Source organism: Equus przewalskii, chromosome 1 (assembly GCF_037783145.1).
Source record: "Equus przewalskii isolate Varuska chromosome 1, EquPr2, whole genome shotgun sequence".
Classification (NCBI taxonomy): Eukaryota; Metazoa; Chordata; class Mammalia; order Perissodactyla; family Equidae; genus Equus; species Equus przewalskii.
The window spans coordinates 65,345,332-65,363,243 of record NC_091831.1 but is presented as its reverse complement, the minus strand read 5'-3'; the positions used below and the strand labels follow the sequence as shown (position 1 = coordinate 65,363,243).

General features: G+C 44.5%; 2 protein-coding genes across 8 annotated transcripts in view; one reads left to right on the top strand and one right to left on the bottom strand.

The window, feature by feature from the left end:
- Positions 1–2,542: 2,542 nt before the first annotated feature.
- Positions 2,543–9,354, bottom strand: RPS24 (ribosomal protein S24). 5 transcript variants are annotated; one of them, XM_008541719.2, is made up of 7 exons: positions 8,943–9,137; positions 7,381–7,446; positions 7,077–7,286; positions 5,830–5,940; positions 5,196–5,213; positions 3,013–3,034; positions 2,543–2,627 (listed from the first exon to the last, which is right to left on the bottom strand). In XM_008541719.2, the coding sequence occupies exons 1-5, from the start codon at positions 8,943–8,945 to the stop codon at positions 5,208–5,210; spliced, it is 396 nt and encodes a 131-aa protein (XP_008539941.1). In that variant the 5' UTR covers positions 8,946–9,137; the 3' UTR covers positions 2,543–2,627; positions 3,013–3,034; positions 5,196–5,207. The 5 variants fall into 5 exon arrangements, with proteins under 5 accessions (XP_008539941.1, XP_008539942.1, XP_070469221.1 ...); XM_008541720.2 differs by lacking the exon at positions 5,196–5,213 and having other exon boundaries at positions 8,943–9,354; XM_070613120.1 differs by lacking the exon at positions 3,013–3,034 and having other exon boundaries at positions 5,174–5,213.
- Positions 9,355–11,283: 1,929 nt separating this feature from the next.
- The window catches only part of POLR3A (RNA polymerase III subunit A), a 48,765-nt gene continuing 42,136 nt past the window's right edge, over positions 11,284–17,912 (top strand). For all 3 annotated transcript variants that reach the window (XR_011538264.1, XR_011538261.1, XM_070613072.1), the window contains exons 1-5: positions 11,284–11,518; positions 14,077–14,212; positions 14,485–14,622; positions 15,083–15,254; positions 15,511–15,665. Coding sequence is in view for 1 of the 3 variants with exons in the window: in XM_070613072.1 (XP_070469173.1) it covers positions 11,475–11,518; positions 14,077–14,212; positions 14,485–14,622; positions 15,083–15,254; positions 15,511–15,665 (645 nt within the window). In the remaining 2 variants the exon portion in view is untranslated. The remainder of the gene's footprint in view (positions 11,519–14,076; positions 14,213–14,484; positions 14,623–15,082; positions 15,255–15,510; positions 15,666–17,912) is intronic.

Genomic DNA, 17,912 nt, shown 5'->3' with positions numbered 1-17,912 from the left:
ACTCTCCCTGTTGACTCCGATTAGTAAAATCAACTTTGCATTTTCTTGGAGGTTCTTTCAAAGCCTGTTGACAGCAGTGTGTGGTCTGACTACTGTCAGGGCCAACAAAGTGCTGGATCTCCAAGAATCCTTAAGTTCAATAGCACAGCTGTCCAAAATTTAAAACGAGGTCCTCCAAGTCCTTGCTTCCTGGCAGTTGCTTAGCACTTCAGTTTCCAAACTGTTCTCAGAGGTGCTACCTCATTTTGAGCCTCAAAGTAGCAATGAGTCAGGTCAGCAGAGAAGATACCCTTGGAAGCCCCCACTTAAGGTCAACCCAATCGGGGACCAAATGACTTGCCCACACACCCATCTGGACTAGACTGAAGGAAAGCAGCATGCAGACACAAGAACAAAGGGCAAGAAGACAGAGGGCGCAGGCTAATCATAGGAGCAGAGGCTGTGGTGCTGGCTATGGTGGACCGGCCTATACCAAAGCACTTGGACAACTCCCTATCACCCTGGAAGGTGGGCCAGCTGTTGCTTTTGGTATTTCAAGAGGCTGGAAATCTGCATCTTTATGTAAAATCTGTCCAGTTTAAAAATGCCTTGCCTGTCCAATAAAGCTTACAGACAAGACGGCCAGTTTGTGACTTCCGCCAATATCCCGTCCCAGGCAGTTCCCCTGAAAAAACAGGCCCAGCTAGAGTTAATCACAATTCCCTTCTCCAAAGAGGGTACTGGCTGAATGACTGCAAACTCTGCCCTCCCTGACCACATCCCAAAAGAAAAACCTCTGCATCTTGTGACCTGGACGCCAACGTTCACCTCCATCCAGGCTTCCTGCAGCTGTGTCCTCTATCTTCACATCAGTCCCTAGTCCCTCTGAAAACCAACTCCCACCCTTCAGTTCTTGCTCCACTGCTTCCACTAGCTCTGCCCCTGAACTTCATGACCACCAACCCCTGCTCCCAAATTCACCTCCTGCCCTGTCCGGGAACAGCCCAACCAAACAGGAGCCTTTTCCAGCATTTCTCCCAGGATCCTCACCACCTTGGCCCTGCATGCTGCTCACCAGTCCTCTGCTCCCAAGCTCAGTCACAGGAAAGTGCATCTCAAACTGGAACAATTCGCCACGAGGCAAGGATGACCTCTGGCCTCCATGCACTGCTCACTTAAAAAAGCCACTCACTTCAAATCTCCTACTCCACACCACCCATTAGCCATTGGGGTGAAAAATGAAGCTTGCGGGCCTAAACTCCCCGACTCCTTCACACTTTCTCTACAAGTAGACCACTGGTTTTATTGCCTGGTCCTAGCAAGGGAGTACAAAGCAGATACCCTAGCAAGAGAACACACAGAGCCATGGGGTCTACAAACCCAAGTACATACAGCCTCAACATAGGCACAAATGGACTAACTACACCCATCCTGCCCTCAGCCAGCAGGTTCAGCCACCTATCTATACACAAACCTGCCCTCCAGTTTGTAGCTCCCTCAGTCAAAGGCTTCTCACCATGCTGTCTCCAAAATATTAGACCAACCATTCCTTCCTGCAACCCTCTCATACCACCTGCTGTAATGATTCTTGCTTTTTCCTGGATCCCCTTTCTACCCAACTACCCAGGTCTTTCAGTTCTCTACTGCTTCCTGAGGTTTCTCTGGAGCTTTTCATCCACTGACATGGTTCTTAATAGCATTTATAACCTTGACTCCCAGATGGACCCATGTAAGGTGCAAATCATATACCAACTTCAGGAGAAAATGGCATCTAAAACCTGTTAAGCCATCAATGCCTCTTCTTTCCCATCCCAAACACAACACCCAAGCTCTCAACTCAGATTTCCTACCCTCCCAAGAGGCACCTCAATCCACAAAGTGACCCTTAAACAACTCTTCCTCAAATCCCCCAACCCCACACAACTCACCAATAACCCACAATCCAGGCCTCAATCCTGATGTCAGAAAAAGCCAAGCCAAGAATCAGCACCCAGCAAAGATAACACTAGATAACCCTCAATGTTTCATAAAAACCACGTACAATCAGATTTACCAAGCAGTTATAAACTATACCCAAAGAGTCATGAACTAGAGCCTCTTTCAAATTCCCCACTCATAATAAACCACTCAATTATTCCATAAGCACAAACCTGCAATGCACAAATAACAATTATGACAGATCCTATTTACTTCAGGATAAACGAAAATGTTATCTAGTAATTTTAATTTCTATTAAGGCCAGCAAATAATTTTTTCAGTAACAAGGACTAAGTGAGGTTCTAGGAAGACCAAAAAGGAATACAGATTTCAAGGGTCTCTTTCAGGGATGGCAGATATTAACAGGAGCAGGCCAGACTGACCCCATATGCTCTCATGTTGCTGATACTCTCCACCTGACATCTCTGTGAGATTACAGGGAAGGACGAACATCACCCCATCACACCAAGTTTTCACTGAATGTTTGATGGAACATGTGAACTTCGGCAGCAACCGAAAGCTGCTCAACAGCAGACTAGTTGTATAACATTCCCAGTAAAATTCAAATATATTTCAAACAACCAGACACATAAAAGTTCAGTTTATTAATCGTCTCATGAAAAATCTGCACAATCACCACAGATAAAGTCACTGCAGAATCTTTACTCCTTCTGTGAATGAAAGAAAAAGAAAAATTTAATTAGCAACTGCCTTTAATTTAAAAATTAAAAGTTCAAATTCTTCAACAAACTCCAAAATTAATGACACTTATGTAGAAAAAATATTAGTAACTTAGAATCATGTTAAGTTTGTGTGATCATAACACAATGTAAGCATCAATAAATAAAACTTACAAGCATTCAAGTTAGGAACAAAAGACGAGTTAAAATTAATAAATTTTAAAAACAAAACCATGTCATTATTAGTTTAAGAGGCTACAACTCTTAAGAGCACTTGTAAATCTACGTCTAAATCTATTTCACATGCTCTACTTTTAAATTACCGCATCGGTTAACCAAGAAGTCTAGTGATCTAAATGAAAAGCTTGAATTATACCTGTTGTCCAATCTCCAGCTCACTGAATCAGTGGCAGGGAAGGGAGAAAGGAGGAGGGAAAAGGGAAAAGAAATGTCTCATTAATAGTTCCTTTTGAAACTCCAAAATAACCTGCATTTCAGGGCATGCAATCATAAACCTTAAAGATGACCAGTTTGTCCTTTGCAATTGTATATAAAGCACTCTCTAGACATTCACATTGATTTTATTTCTCCCAACCTTGAGACCACCTTGGTTGTTTACTACGGTTCCTGTAAAAACAAAGTGGCATGATGACTCCACAATGAAGAGATCATTATGCCAACCACAGTGCCAATGCAAATTGCCACTGCCTACTACAGAAGAAGTAGGTCTCTGAGCCTGGGCCCCTCTGCTCCGCCCAGCAACATCGTGCTGGGCATGCTAGCACAATCAACAGACCTGGGAATTATCCCAGACTGAAGTCTAATTTTACCACAATGGGAGAGCCCTAAATAATCAAGCAAGTCTTTTAAAACCTGTCTCAGCTCAACACTTTAAAAACCACCATCACAATGAACAAAAGCACTTAGTGCAACTTAGTATTTAAAAAAAGGCAGAATCTAGCTGAAATAAAAATGCTTCAATTACTCTTCAAAATGAGACTATTTATTCCTTAACTTAACCCTATTGTACCCAAAAGCTAAGAGCAAACACCAATTCCAACATCCGAACAAAAACTGAATTAAAAGGAACATTACTGTTTTTTTTTCAGCCAAGGAATACATGTGTTCATTTATGCATTAATTTTCCAGCTGGCTTTCTAAGTAGTGCTAGTGACATGCATGAGTGCAACCTGAAGCAGGAATAGTGACGGCTCAGTTCCCCACAGCTAAGTCCTCGACACGTCACCACTCAGCACTAGCACACGGGACTCAAAGGCTGAATGAGGAGTGTTACATGACCTTCAGATCTATATCAGAAGACAGATGTTGACTGACTCTTTTTGCAGTCTCTGAGCGTCTGTCAACAAGTGTAAGCCTCAGAAACAGGGAGCGGCTCTAAGCAGCGAGCAGTTGTTCCGGCAGTTCGTCCATTACTGCAGCTCCACGACACTGGGCAGTCAGCGTGGCCAGTCCTGGGCAGGCACACCAAGCTTACCGCCCGGCCTGGCAGGGAGTCATGGTTAAAGGGAGCACACAGGGACAGTGATCACCACTGTTTCAAAACCCTACTACCTCAGACCTACTCTCACCCCACTTTCCACGTTACTGGTTTAGGCTGCTTAAATGTGCAAAAATGTTTTTTAAGTGGGGTAGTAGACCATTCTGGCCAAATACTAACGGGGAAAGCCTGTTTATCAAAACGTGAATACACAAACATCTCGAAAATTTTTCAAATAAAAAAATACGGGGGACCAGCCCAGTGGCACAGTGGTTAAGTTCACATGCTCTGCTTAGGCAGCCCAGGGTTCGCTGGTTCAGATCCTGGGGTGCGACCTATGTATGCACTGCTTATCAAGCCATGCTGTGGTAGGCGTCCACACATCAAGAGAGGAAGAAGAGCACGGATGTTAGCTTAGGGCCAGTCCTTCCTCAGCAAAAAGAGGAGGATTGGCAGTGGATGTTAGCTCAGGGCTAATCTTCCTCAAAAAGAAAAAGAAAAAGAAAAAAGAAAAAAAAAAGGGACATCACATCGAAAACTGGAGATCAAGTAATAAAAGCAAAGGAAGGGTAAAGGAGATGGTAAAAGGCGGCTTTGAGTGGATGCTCCCAGGACAGAGATTTACCAGACTTCCTGGACCAATTTATTACCAGAACTGCTAGAGAAGTGACCAGTCTCCAGGGTCCCCAAGGGAAAGACTGCTCATGACTGGAAGGGGGGCCCCTTCCCAAGCCCTGTGTTAACTAAAGCCATTTCCTGGGTATGTAACTGTCTGGGACACAGCATTTCCCAAGTGCAAGTTAAAAGGTACCTACTTAGTAGGGTATTCACTTTCCTCCAGTGGGTCACTTTACAACATAACATGCACTTTTGAGTTTCCAAAATAAACACGATTAAAAGTTTTTGTCCCTTGCTATTTTAAAATACTATTTTAAAATACAGCAGTGGTACTATAGTAGACCATACTACATAACCCTGTCATCCAAAAGCCAACATGCAAAGCATTAAAGCAAACTCAGTGAAGGTGATGCATCCCCACACCGTGCTCACGATCTCAGTACCTGCTAGACACTTCATTTCTGATGAACAAGAAATCCAAGAAAGTAGAGGGAAAAGGCAAAAAAAAATTTCACAGAACACTTGATTATTTGTTTATTTAACAACCCAACACCTTAATTCCATTCAACTATTTACAATTAGCTAGCAAAGCTGGTAAAAAGCTGCTTATCATTAAAATCACTTAAGCCTTGGCTAACTGGAGAGGAAAGCAACTGAGATCTGAGCTGCCTCTCCAGCATGCCAGGAAAACACGGGCCACACTGATTCAACGGCTTCTTAAACCAGCTGTTCATTTTCAGGAAATAAGGTAAATCTCAGGGAACTAGACCTGCTCCCCCTTGAAAAGTCTATGCCAATTAGCAGTAAAATGAAAACTTTTCCTGATAGGGCTTGCAAGGTGCCCACCAGGATCACTGAACCGATGTGGCACCATGTTGGGCTAATCTGTGAGCTAAGGGGTGGGCGAAGCTACTCTACTGAGGTGTTAAGACACTACATTACGGAGCGTCTCAAAACACATTACCTTCTGTAATCCAGAAGAAGTGGAAAAAGAAGAAACATTAAAAAAGGTTATTAGATCCTTTCTACACACTTAAGACCTGCAAATGACATTTCTGTATTTCCCTTGAACTATACCTTTTTGCCAGCACCGACATTGGCCTTCGCAGTCCCCCTGACTTTCTTCATTCTGTTCTTGCGTTCCTTTCGTTGTTTTCTTGAGGTCTTTTTCTTCTCATACAGGCCATGCTGAAGGCGAAAGGAGTATACATACATGATTTGCAAACATCAACTCATCATTACCCACTAATCTGGTAGGGAAATTGACCAGGTCAGAGCCCGAGAAATGCAGCTTCCAAATCAAAACTTCTCAAGAACATTTAACAATACTTGTCTGTGCCAGAAGAGGAAGGGCCATCAAATTATGAGACAGTATGTACAGAATGGCACAGGAAGCAAATGTCTACTCGATGCTCCCAGCATGCTAAGTTCAAGGGACCAGCTGTTACCGTCCAGCCTTGAGTCTACAGCTCACTAGATACCCACATTTTGGCTTCCCTTCAGGGTCTCTTCCCTTTGCAACTCCATGTATTATTCCAGGCTGAGAGAGGAATCTTTACTAAGCACTCTACCCACCGCCAATGAAGAGTGCGCGGATTTACTCATCTTGCATTGCTCACTTTTGCACTTGCTGTTCCTGCACCTAGAAGACTCCTTCCAAATCTTTACAATGATCTCAGCTTCAGTGTCACCTCCTCAGCAAGGCCTCCCAGACCACCAGTTAAAAAGAATGCAGCATCCCACCACATCACCATGATTTCCCTCACAGCTATTCTATGGGAAGAGTTATCTAACAGCAGGGAGGAAAAACAGTTACAACATGAGATACAAGAAATATTTCAAACTACCAATCCATTTGCTAGTTCTCGAGCTAAAAAGTAAGATAGGGAGCATCCCCAGTCCACTGTAGTTCACTCTGTAGTGCTTGGCACTCAAGAAATTATCAAAAACCTTTCAGTTCCTAGCTACCTAGGGGAGTTTAGTCCACTCACATTTGGTAATAAGGATCTCAATTTGGTACCAACCTAGCTTTCCAAACTCACCCCCTGCTTCCAGCCCCCATCTCCACAAGCACCACTTCTCCTGCCTTCTAGACCCAGCTCAAATGCCACCTCCTCGAACGCTGCAGACCCCACTTCTGAACCCCTGTACTTTATCAAAGAACCTCTCTCATCCCCTTCCTTTCTCTTAACCCCTTCAGAGTTCTTTAGGTGCTTATGTTGCCCCTCGCCAGACTGCTTGCTCTTGCTCATTCCACTGAAGCCACAACATAACATTATTGAAAAAACGTCTTCAGCAGCTGTAGAATAAAGGAGGAGACCTACTCGTGCAAGTCTATGTTTTGGTTCATTTTTCTTTGCATAATCCAAGGAATCATAAATCATGCCAAAGCCAGTTGTCTTCCCACCACCAAAATGGGTTCTGAATCCAAATACAAAGATGACATCTGGTGTGGTCTTGTACATCTTGGCTAGTTTTTCCCGAATTTCTGTCTTGGGTACCGTTGCCTTCCCAGGGTGAAGGACATCTATGACCTAAAAGGAGATATCAAGTTTAGTATTTATTATAATGAAATACATCTTTAAAAGCGAAGAACAATTAACCCAACTTTGATGGGCCCCTCCTTACCATTTGTTTCCGCTGAAGTAGTCGGTTGGTCATGAACTTCCGGGTCCGGATAGTTACTGTGTCATTCTGAAAACATCGCACACTAGGTTAATACTTAAACTTTTCTTGACCTTGCTGTGATTTTCCAAGATCTAGAACTGCACTGTGCAAATCGGTAACCCACAGCCACACACAGATAATTAAAATTAAATAACATTAAAAACGCAATGTCTCGGCAGCAGGAACAACATTTCAAATGTTCAAAAGCCACATGGAGTAGTGGCAGGAAAACTTCAAAGAAGCAAGAAAGCGACAATTTCCCATGTCCTCCCAACCTACTTATTAGCAGAGCACCAACACACAAACTCAGTACCAAGAAAATGCACTCAACAGCTCGGTGTGAATCTCTTAAGTTTTACTTCACTTTGTTGTGGGAATCACTCCAGAGCAGGGTTTCTCAACCTCAGCACAATATTTTGGTCTGGCTGGTTCTTTGTTGTGGGGTCTGACCTGCGCATTTTAAGATATTTAGTAGCAACCTTGTCCTCCAGTATTAGATGCAGGTCCCCACTTCTCTATTGTGACCAAGGAGGTCTGCAGACTTTATCGACTGTTCCCTTAGGAGCAAAAATCCACCCCACCAGTTAAGAACCACTTCTCTGGAGTAAAACGGAGGCTCATACTAACGCTACAGTCACAGCACCGTGTTCACAGCATCCTGCACAAATATGACACAAGCCCTGCACTGCCTGCACATCCTTCACCACCAAACTCTACAGCCCAAAGAAAACCGTACTCCCTTCTTAGTGACCCAAAAACTCCCTTTACACAAGTAACTACTAAGGAATGGGGGCATTCAGCATACTTAGAACGACTAAAACGAAAGGTTTTACCCAAAAAAAGAAGAAAGGACAGGTTTTCACGGCAGCAAATGATTACTAGATTTCAGCTTCAGTTTGAAAAACCACAAAATAAGTTCACTTCAACAGTACTCAATTCTTGAGAGTGAACGGTCGGGGAAAAATGACTTGCACGTGGAGTTAAAACAGGTGAACCTTTCGAGAGACGCAGCTAACTGGTAGTGACTGAGTGCAAGCCTTTTGGTGGCTTCTCTTCCCAGGGTGTATTTCCGCAAGGAAAAACAGGAGGACCCACCCGGCCGAAAACATCCGAGCTTACACGCGGGAACGGGTTCACTCGCCGCAACTCGCCCGGGCGCCGCCCGCACCCTCTTCACCTCTTAGGCGGCCATCACCTGCCGACCCCCTATCCCACACTGGGATGCAGGAAGGACGCGTCTCACCCCACCCCGCCCAATCCACTGTGCTCCAGGAGGCCGACCAACGTAGCAGCCACTCCCGCACTCCCCAGGCCCTGGACTCGGAAGCACGGCAGGTCCGGATAGCCAGCGCAGCCCGGTCTCCCCGCAGGCGGCTCTAGGGCGCTCGGCAACCGGCCGCCGGCAGACACAGCCAAGGATAAGCTACTGAGTTTCAGGCGGCCGTAGCGCAGATGGCGGGATCGGGACACGAAGGATGGCTCCGATACGCAGCCGATGACCACAGCAGAAAAGGGAGACTCACCATGATGGCCGTGGATGCTCAAGCAGCCGGGAAGGAAAAGAGGACTGCTATTCGCCGGCCAATCATATCAACGCGCACGGAAGGACCCCGGGCGGCCCCGGCGTGGGGGCGTGGTTCGAATCGCGAGGTCGACCGCGCCAATGCCGGATTGAAAGTCCCCATGGCCCGACTCGTTGATCCTGGGCCACGTACCCCGCGGTTCTAGACTGGCCAATGGGAGGCGCACAGCTGGGACAGCTAGGTTTATGGAAGCACGACTTTAGTTTCAGTTCAATTCATTATACTGAATTGTCCGTACTTAAAATTCTGGTAAGCCGAATTATAGTTTAAATTACCTCTATCCGAGTTAGAGATTGGTAAAGCTGGAAGGCGTCTTAGGAGATCCCCTCCACCAGCTCCTCACTTTGCAACTGGGCAAACTGCAGAAACCCTTTGTCGTTTCAAGTACACAACACTGACCGTTTAAATGTATTGCTGAGTATCATTTTTATGAAATTCTTTGGTGATTTTCTGATTGAAGATTAAAAACTCTTTAACTGTCTTTTTTTGAAAATCTTAATCCTTCCAAAAAATGAGCTTTTAATATTTGCTTGATCCAGAAATTTGTTAATTGTTGAAAATGAAACAAAGAACATAAAAGTGTGCATGTTCAAAGACTTTAGGAAAGACATTCCCAAAAGTTAGGTGGACCAGGAGACCAGGATGCAGGCTTTAAAGGCTGCCTCCCTATGTTCTTCAGAATAATAATAGTTAATATTCATTGAGTGATTGCTATGTGCCTGTTAAATTCTTACTACTTTTACCTTCATTTTGCCGTTTAACTTCCCACCAACTCTAAGAAACTTACACCTTTTAAAGACGGGAAAGCTAAAACACAGTGAGGTTAAGTAACTTTCCCAAGGTCACACAACTTTTACGTGGTGTCTAGACTCCCGTGGAGGCACCGTGGTTCCAGAACCTTTGCTCTTGACCTGTGGATGATAAAAGCCACTCATCAAATCTTATTGGTATAGTATGGTCAACATTACTCCAAAAATATATTAAGTGGTTAACTGCTGGCATAGGTTAGTAAACTCTGATTTACTTTGCTTTTGGTCTGTGACATTTGTGTCTTGCTAGTGGGGTTCCATAGGGTCTGAAAATGAAACAGCGTCCCTTCTTAAAATTCAAAGGTGTTGAATCACTTTACGAGGTTCTGTTTAGAGTTTCTCACAAACAATAAGTTTCAGGTTCTGTAGCACTGAGTCCTACGGTGGTGTGGTTTCCTTGTTAGTCTCATGCACAAGATGCCACATTAGGATCACCTCCCGTAAGTTGTTACAGACTGTAGGCAAGCTGTTTATTTCCTCCGTACATGAATGATCTGATCTTCACTTCCTATTTGCCCTTTATCTTGTTTCCCTATCTCACCATGGCTCACTTTTTACCCTAAACGGACAGATTTTCAGCTTCTGTTTTTGTAATAAAAATATAAGTTTAAGGGGCCGACCCCGTGGCCTAGTGGTTAAGTTCGCAAGCTCCAGTTCAGTGGCCCGGGGTTTCACCAGGAACCTTGGCACAGACCTGGCACCGATCATCAAGCCATGCTTCCCGCATAGCGGAAGTAGAAGGCAGCATCCCGCATAGCGAAAGCAGAAAGACCTGCAACTAGAACATATAACTATCTACTGGGGGGCTTTGGGGGGAAGAAGAAAAAATATATATATAAGTTTAATTCTTCTTTTTTTCCAAAATAGCTTTATGAACTAGCGGTGCATACACGGCTGTGTTTTCTGCCCCAGTTTCCTTTTTTGTTGGTCCACATGGTGCCCTCTGTCCTTGGGGCAGGTTCGCTTTAGCCTCTACCTTTCCTAGAATAATTAGAGGCCTTTAATTAAGATGGTATTGATGGGGGCTGGCCCCGTGGCCGAGTGGTTAAGTTCGCGCGCTCCGCTGCAGGCGGCCCAGTATTTCGTCGGTTCGAATCCTGGGCGCGGACATGGCACTGCTCGTCGGACCACGCTGAGGCAGCGTCCCACATGCCACAACTAGAGGAACCCACAACGAAGAATACACAACTATGTACCAGGGGGCTTTGGGGAGAAAAAGGAAAAAATAAAAAAAAAGATGGTATTGATGTTTATAATAACCATTTTCCATTTTATGCAATTTTTGGCTTTCTGTTTGTCTAAAAGTCCTAAGGTAAGAGGTTGTAATTTCTCGGTGTCAGATGACCTGGGGAAATAGACCGGAAATGGGAATTTTGAAAATAACAGTGCAGACCTCGGTGCAGTTTCAAGGAGGCGCCGCCAGATGGCGGTGTAAGGAGAAGGCAAAAAGCGGCGGGCCGGAAGCCTCTCTTGACAGACAGACGCGCCGGCGAGTAGCGGAAGAGGAAGGGGCCACGTGGGGCGCTCTCTACGGTGGCCGAGAGGACGCCGCTGATGTGTTAGCAACGAGTCAAGAAGCAACCCCGAGAGGTGCAAAGAGCGTCGTCTCTCTAATCCAGCTCCCCAAATCTCGAGGCGGGGGAGCTCCCCGGCAGCTATCACCATGGTGAAGGAGCAGTTCCGGGAGACGGATGTTGCCAAGAAAATGTAAGATGGAGCAAGAATGACCAAAGGGCGAAGAAATGAGGGGGAGATCGGTCCTAGGTCAGGGGTCTCGGGTCTGAAAGGGTCAGAGGTGAGGGTCATTTGGAAGGGGAGGGCCGCAAATCAGCGAAAGGGGTGGTCAAAGCTCCAAAGTATCAAGGTAGACCAAAGAATATTGACCAAGCAGAGGGCATTTCATAATCTGGGGGCCTGCAGACCGGGCGTGCTCCGTACGCTTGGGCGCAGAAAGAGAAATGCAGTGTCTTGGCGATGTAGGCACCATGGGCTGAAGTTCGAGTTCTCCCGAGGTCAAAAGATCGCCCCTTCTTTCAGCAAATCTTTCGGCAGTGCAGCTTAGGGAGCAATTTGGGGCGGGGACTCTATCTAATTCTGATTTTGCCGCAGAGCACGTGACACCGAGGCGATATTTGCTGACCAAAAGGATGGGGTTGCCAGCTAGAAAGTTGTACCACGGGCAGGTGGATGGCACTCCCAGAGAGGAGGCTGCTTTTCTGGGCCTTCTCCTTCAGAGCTTGTTTATAAAGCCATGGCCTCTCCTTAGAGCTTCCAGGAGAAAAAAGAATCAGTCATTCTTGCAGTAGACGCTTGCTGAGGAAGGTAGTGTGTGCTAGGCCCAATGATAGGCATTAGAGAGACAACATAATAAGACCTTTACTGCCTTGTCCAGTTGGAGAAGGTAGACAAATCAGCACAGGGTATGACACGTGCAAGGACAAGGGTAGGCATGGGGAGTTCTAAGAGCACCGAATGGGAAAGGGGTTCAAGCAGAACAAAGCAGACCAAACAGCCTTCTTCAGGGAGCATACTGGAGGGGGAAAGGGTGGACAATGGGAACAAAGCAGGAAATTTGTGTTCCAGAGTCATCTTGCAGTCAGTGAGGAACCTTTGAAGGGTTTTAAGCAGGGGAGTGTCTTGATAAAAGCTCTTCTTGTGGAAGATCGCTTTTGATTTTCGGGGGACAGAATAAGAGAGAGACCTTGGAGTCCACTGCAGGCATCCAGGCAGGGGTGGTGATGGCCTGCACTAGAATGGTAGAGTCTTTGGAGAGAAGTGGATTTCAGAAGAGTTTAGGGTGAAAAATTGACAGGATTGGTAGGAATGCAGTAAGGGAGAAATGAGATTGATGTGCAATGTCTTGCTTGGGCAGCTGTGTGGATGCTTGCCACTCACTGGAATGGGGAATATGTATCTTACCTGGATGAATCCTCCAAGTGGTTTCTCTATATCCACCCTGGTCCCTCACACCCATGCTGCCCATATTCGGATGTAGTCTGTTCTCACAGAGTGCCCAAGTGATTCTGTTAAGGTGCACATTAAATCCTTGTCACTTCAGCTTAAAATCCTCTAGGAGCTTTCCATTGCACTAACATTTAAATTCCCCATGAAAGTTCCCAAGCCCTACATGACCTGGCCCCTGTACATCTCGCTGACTTCATCTGGTACTCTTAGCTTTCTGTGCTCTAGTATACTGGTTTTATTTGGTTCTTTAAAAACACCAAGCTTGTGCTGCTCCTAGGACCCTTTCCCTAGTTACTGTGTCTACTTCAAATGCTTGACCTCCTGATCATCCTATGGCTGGCTCCCTCTTATTCAGAATTCAACTTAAAGGCCAGTTCTACAGAGGGATTTTCTGACCACACAACATATGGTTGTCTCTTCAGACTCTCTCTACCACTTCACATCATTTTCATTCTCTGCGTCTACTCATTTTTACGTGTCTCTTTGTCTATTGTCTGTCTTCCCCACACTGAACTACACATAGGCTGGACCTTGTCTGTCTTATCTAATCTGTATCGTCAGCCCCTCAGAATGGTGATAGCAATAGTAAACCCCCAATTTGTTGGAAGAATGAACAAAGGGACAGATTTGGGAGAGGAAGTATTGGTTTCTGTTTTAGATATGTCAAGTTTGAAGTGCTTGTGTGATATCCAAGTGTAGCTGTCCAGAAGGAGGTGTCTATACAGTCTTCAGCTAGGTAGAAGTAGCTGGCTTACAGAGAGAGATTAGACAGACATCAGCATGTACCCGAGTGACATAGTCGCTCAGGAGGAATGTGTAGAATGAAAAGAAAAGAGGTTGGGAGTTGTAACCCTAGGTGGGGAGAGACATCAGTATTTAAGGGATGGCGGTAGAAGAAGAGACCATAAAAGAGACTTAAGGAGCAGCCAGAGAGAGGAAGAAAACTCAGGGTATATGGGGTTACCAAAGCCAAGAGAAGAAAGTATTTCAAGATAAGGGGATGAGTAACTGCCCATGCTGCAGAGAGGTAACATGAGAAAGTTCTTACTCATTTAGCAGCAATCAGGTGGACTTGGTGGCCTTGGTGGGCACCGTTCGTTTGATAGTGAGAGTGGAACCTGGATTGCAGCAAATTGGAGGGATGTTTATCAAAGAAAAATGGGAGAGGTTTGAATATATTTAATACTGGTAGAGCAAAGCCTGTAGAGAGTTGGAAGGATAAGGTTGGTTATGGTGGTCACTTGTGTAATCACTGTTTTTGGTAGCTTGTTTTGATGTAATTGCTCCCTTTTCCATTCCAGAAGCCACATCTGTTTTGGAATGAAGTCCCCCGAGGAGATGCGCCAGCAGGCGCACATCCAGGTTGTGAGTAAGAACCTGTACAGCCAGGACAACAACCATGCTCCCTTGCTGTATGGGGTGCTTGACCATAGGATGGTAAGCTCCCTTCCCCTTCCTCGGTCCTGTATTTTGATTTGATGAAACTGGTGCCTTACCAGATTGGAAGAAGCGAGGGCATCTCTCCATCTCCTCTATTCCCCCCGTACATCTCAGACCCAGTCAGGGACTCTAGCCGTCAGTCAGCTAGATAGCAGTACACTGCAGCTTCCCAGATGATTCTGACTTAGTCTCCTGGACACCTAGGAGGACCAGTCCCACTTTCGCGTCCAGTGGTCTCCATTGACTATTGAGTGTGCTTTTATCCAAAGGGTACGAGTGAGAAGGACCGTCCTTGTGAAACCTGTGGGAAAAACTTGGCTGACTGTCTGGGCCACTATGGATACATTGACTTGGAATTGCCTTGTTTTCATGTTGGGTACTTCAGAGCAGTTATAGGCATCTTACAGGTAAGCATGTATGTGTTGAATCTCAAGGCATAAACTTGGGAGTTATTGATCTGAGGCATTGGAGTGAGCTTAGGAATTGTGAATGGTGGGGGATCCATCGAGGGAAAATTTTTATACTAGACACATAACATTTCATCTTGGAATAAATTAAGTTGCTTTAAATTCTTTATTCCCTGTTTTTCTTGAGTAGGTGGTAGATATGCATTGTAAAAAATAATAATTCAAGTTCAGAACAGCACAAAAATAAGTAAATAAAAGTTAACAAAAATCCATAGTCACCTGGCTGTGGCTACAGCTAGCATTTGATGAACACGAGCTGCCTTTCTGTATCTTCGTGTAGATCTGTGCGTGTGATCCATCTGTTAAGTGTCCTGGGCAGGAGGTAGGGGTGGCATTTTAAAAAGAAAAGACTTTTTTGTCCTCTCTGATCCTTTTGTCTATTTTGTTTAATTTTTAAAAGATGATCTGTAAAACCTGCTGCCACATCATGCTGTCCCAGGAGGAGAAGAAGCAGTTTCTGGATTATCTAAAGAGGCCCGGCCTAACCTACCTTCAGAAGCGAGGACTGAAAAAGAAAATCTCTGATAAGTGCCGAAAGAAAAACATCTGCCAACACTGTGGTGCTTTTAATGGTGAGAGGAATGCATAGAAGCTTAATGATAACCCTTTTCATTTACTCTCTCCTGTTTAGTTTATTTGTTTTATTCAGTGTTTCCAAGTTAGCTTTTTTCTTGCAAATTAGGCTTTAGAGCCCAGTACCTGATGTGTGCCTCTTGTCTTTCATTGCTGGAGCAGTTTCAGTAATTTCACTAACCAAACTGTAACCTCAGGCCAGCCTAACCAAGAACCTAGTTTTTCAAACCTTGATAAATAAAATAACTGTTATAGGTACTGTAAAGAAATGTGGATTGCTGAAGATAATTCATGAGAAATACAAGACCAACAAAAAAGTGGTGGATCCTATTGTATCAAATTTCCTTCAGTCTTTTGAAACTGCCATTGAGCATAACAAAGAAGTGGAGCCCCTGCTGGGAAGGGCACAGGTGAGCCTGCCCCTTCCTGCCGCCCCTTCCACCTTGTCCTTGCTCCCCCCTCTGATATACAAACCTTCTTCCAAAATGAGTGTCCAGTTAAGTTAGATTCCAGGTATGCTTCATGTGACAGATGTTCATCTAGCACTAAGTTTAATGTGGACTGGCCTTGGAAGTAACAAATTTTTAATTGTATAGGTTACATGTTATATTTTTGTTGTAAAAGATTATAAAATTATAGCTATGTAGAGCATTAACTGAGAGATCCTGTTCTCACATGGATGATGGGATACAAGAAATGGCAGGTAGCTCCCGTTACTTGAATTGGCACAAACTTAACTGCTAGAATTTTATGAAGTGTCTTGTTTTGTCTTACTCTGATTTTGATTAGTACTAACTCATATAGTACTGTCTAGAATTGCTAGTATAGAAAACTAGCAAATTAGTTGAGTGGCTACTGAATACCAAACTCTGTCAGATCCCTGGGGGAGCCTCAGGCTGCAAAACACTCTGCTCTCAAGGATCCCGCAGTTTTGATGTGTGAGTAGCCATTAATCGGTGAAAAGATAACTAATATCATGGGGCGGAGTGCTGACTGTCATGCGAATGACAAAGACAGCAAGTTCAGTGGGAAATCAGGAGGAAGGTGTCACTTGGATTTGGTTATGGGAGACAGGAAGAGAGGTGTAGCTTGATCTGGATCTGGTCCTTAAACCTGTGTACGGTTTAAAGAGTCAAGAGCAGTGAGCTTGGCATGTCCAGGTAGCAGTGTCTAGGCTCATTCTGAAGCTGAGGCTCTGTTTGAAAGACCAGAGAGAGTGCTAATAGAAGCTCCTTGCATTTAGTAACTGCTGTTACGTAAAGGCACTGTTCCGTGTTCTTTGCATGGATTGCCTCATGTTTAATCCCCACAGCAACCCTATGAGACAGCACTGCCCAAGATGACAGTGAGTGATGTAGCAGGAATTCTAGCCAACACAACTAGAGTACACGACTATGCATAGAAAAGACAAACTACTGAGGCTACTTTGTAGAGAGCATCCTGCTCTGCAGGTGTGGAGCCATGGAAGGTTTTGAGCAGGAAAGGGATGTAATGAATAAACAATGAAATTTTAGAAGAGCCTGACTGCTCACCAAAAGACACCGAGTGAAAAGGTAGGCCGTGGGCTGGGGGAAAATAATCATAGTTCATATATCTGACAAGGGCTCTTATATCCAGAATATAGGAAACAGTTCTTAGAAATCAGTAAGAAAAGAGCAACTCAATTTTAAAAAGTAGGGGCAGGTCTTGAATTGGCAGTCTCCAAAAGGATATATTCAAATGGCCAATAAATAAATGAAAAGTTGCTTAATGTTATTAGTCATCAGGGAAATGCTAACTAAACTTCCCCACCTAGAAAAATTAAAATGTAAAAAAACTAAAAACCAAGTGCTTGCAAGGATCTGAAGCAGCTGGCACTCATACATTGAGTGCAATATAAAATGCTACCACCACTCTGAACAACAGTTGGCAATTTCTTATAAAGTTAAACCTACACTTAACATATGATCTAGCAGTTTACTCTTAGGTATATACCCAAGAGAAATGAGTGCATATGTCCACAAAAATATTTGTAAGAATGTTCATTACAGCTTTATTAATAAAAAGCAAAATTGGAAATAGCCCAGATGCCTGTCAACAGGAGAATAAATTGTCATAGACCCACACAATAGAATACTCTCCTGCAATAAAAGAAATGAACTCCTAACACACACAACCTGGCTGAGTCTCAGAATCCTGCTGAGAGAAAGAAGCTTTATACAGAAGAGTATGTAGTGTGTGATTCCATTTAGATCAAGTCCAGGAACAGGCCAGACTGATCTGTGGTAATAGACTTCAGGAGAGCTGTTACCCCTGGGGAGAGGGCTTGGTAGTGACTGAAGAAGAGTGGCAGGGTACTTTTTGGAGAGGTAGAAATATTCCATATCTTGATCTGAATGGTGGTATGTATGTACAGGTGTATACATGTGAAAATGTATCAGTCTCTTTAAGATTTGTGAAGTGTACTATATGTAAATTATGCTTTGATTTGAAAAAACAGAAGGTAAAAGGAAAACAGACCTTGAATCTGGGTAGTGATAGTAGAGCCAGAGGCCAGAGTCATTGTATGCAATGAGAATGGGCAGGAATTGGTGACCAGCCACTGTGGAGATGCATGTGAGACGGAGTGATCGGAGGTGAACAAGTGCCCATGCGTTGGCATCAGGAAAAATGGTCGT

What these genes read in the sequence shown, in the direction of transcription:
- RPS24 (XM_070613098.1), bottom strand. An exon ending in TACTTCAGCGGAAACAAATG is followed by an intron (nt 7,287 to 7,380) that starts GTAAGGAGGGGC and finishes ATCTCCTTTTAG; the next exon opens with GTCATAGATGTCCTTCACCC. An exon ending in CAAAACATAGACTTGCACGA is followed by an intron (nt 5,941 to 7,076) that starts GTAGGTCTCCTC and finishes TTTCGCCTTCAG; the next exon opens with CATGGCCTGTATGAGAAGAA.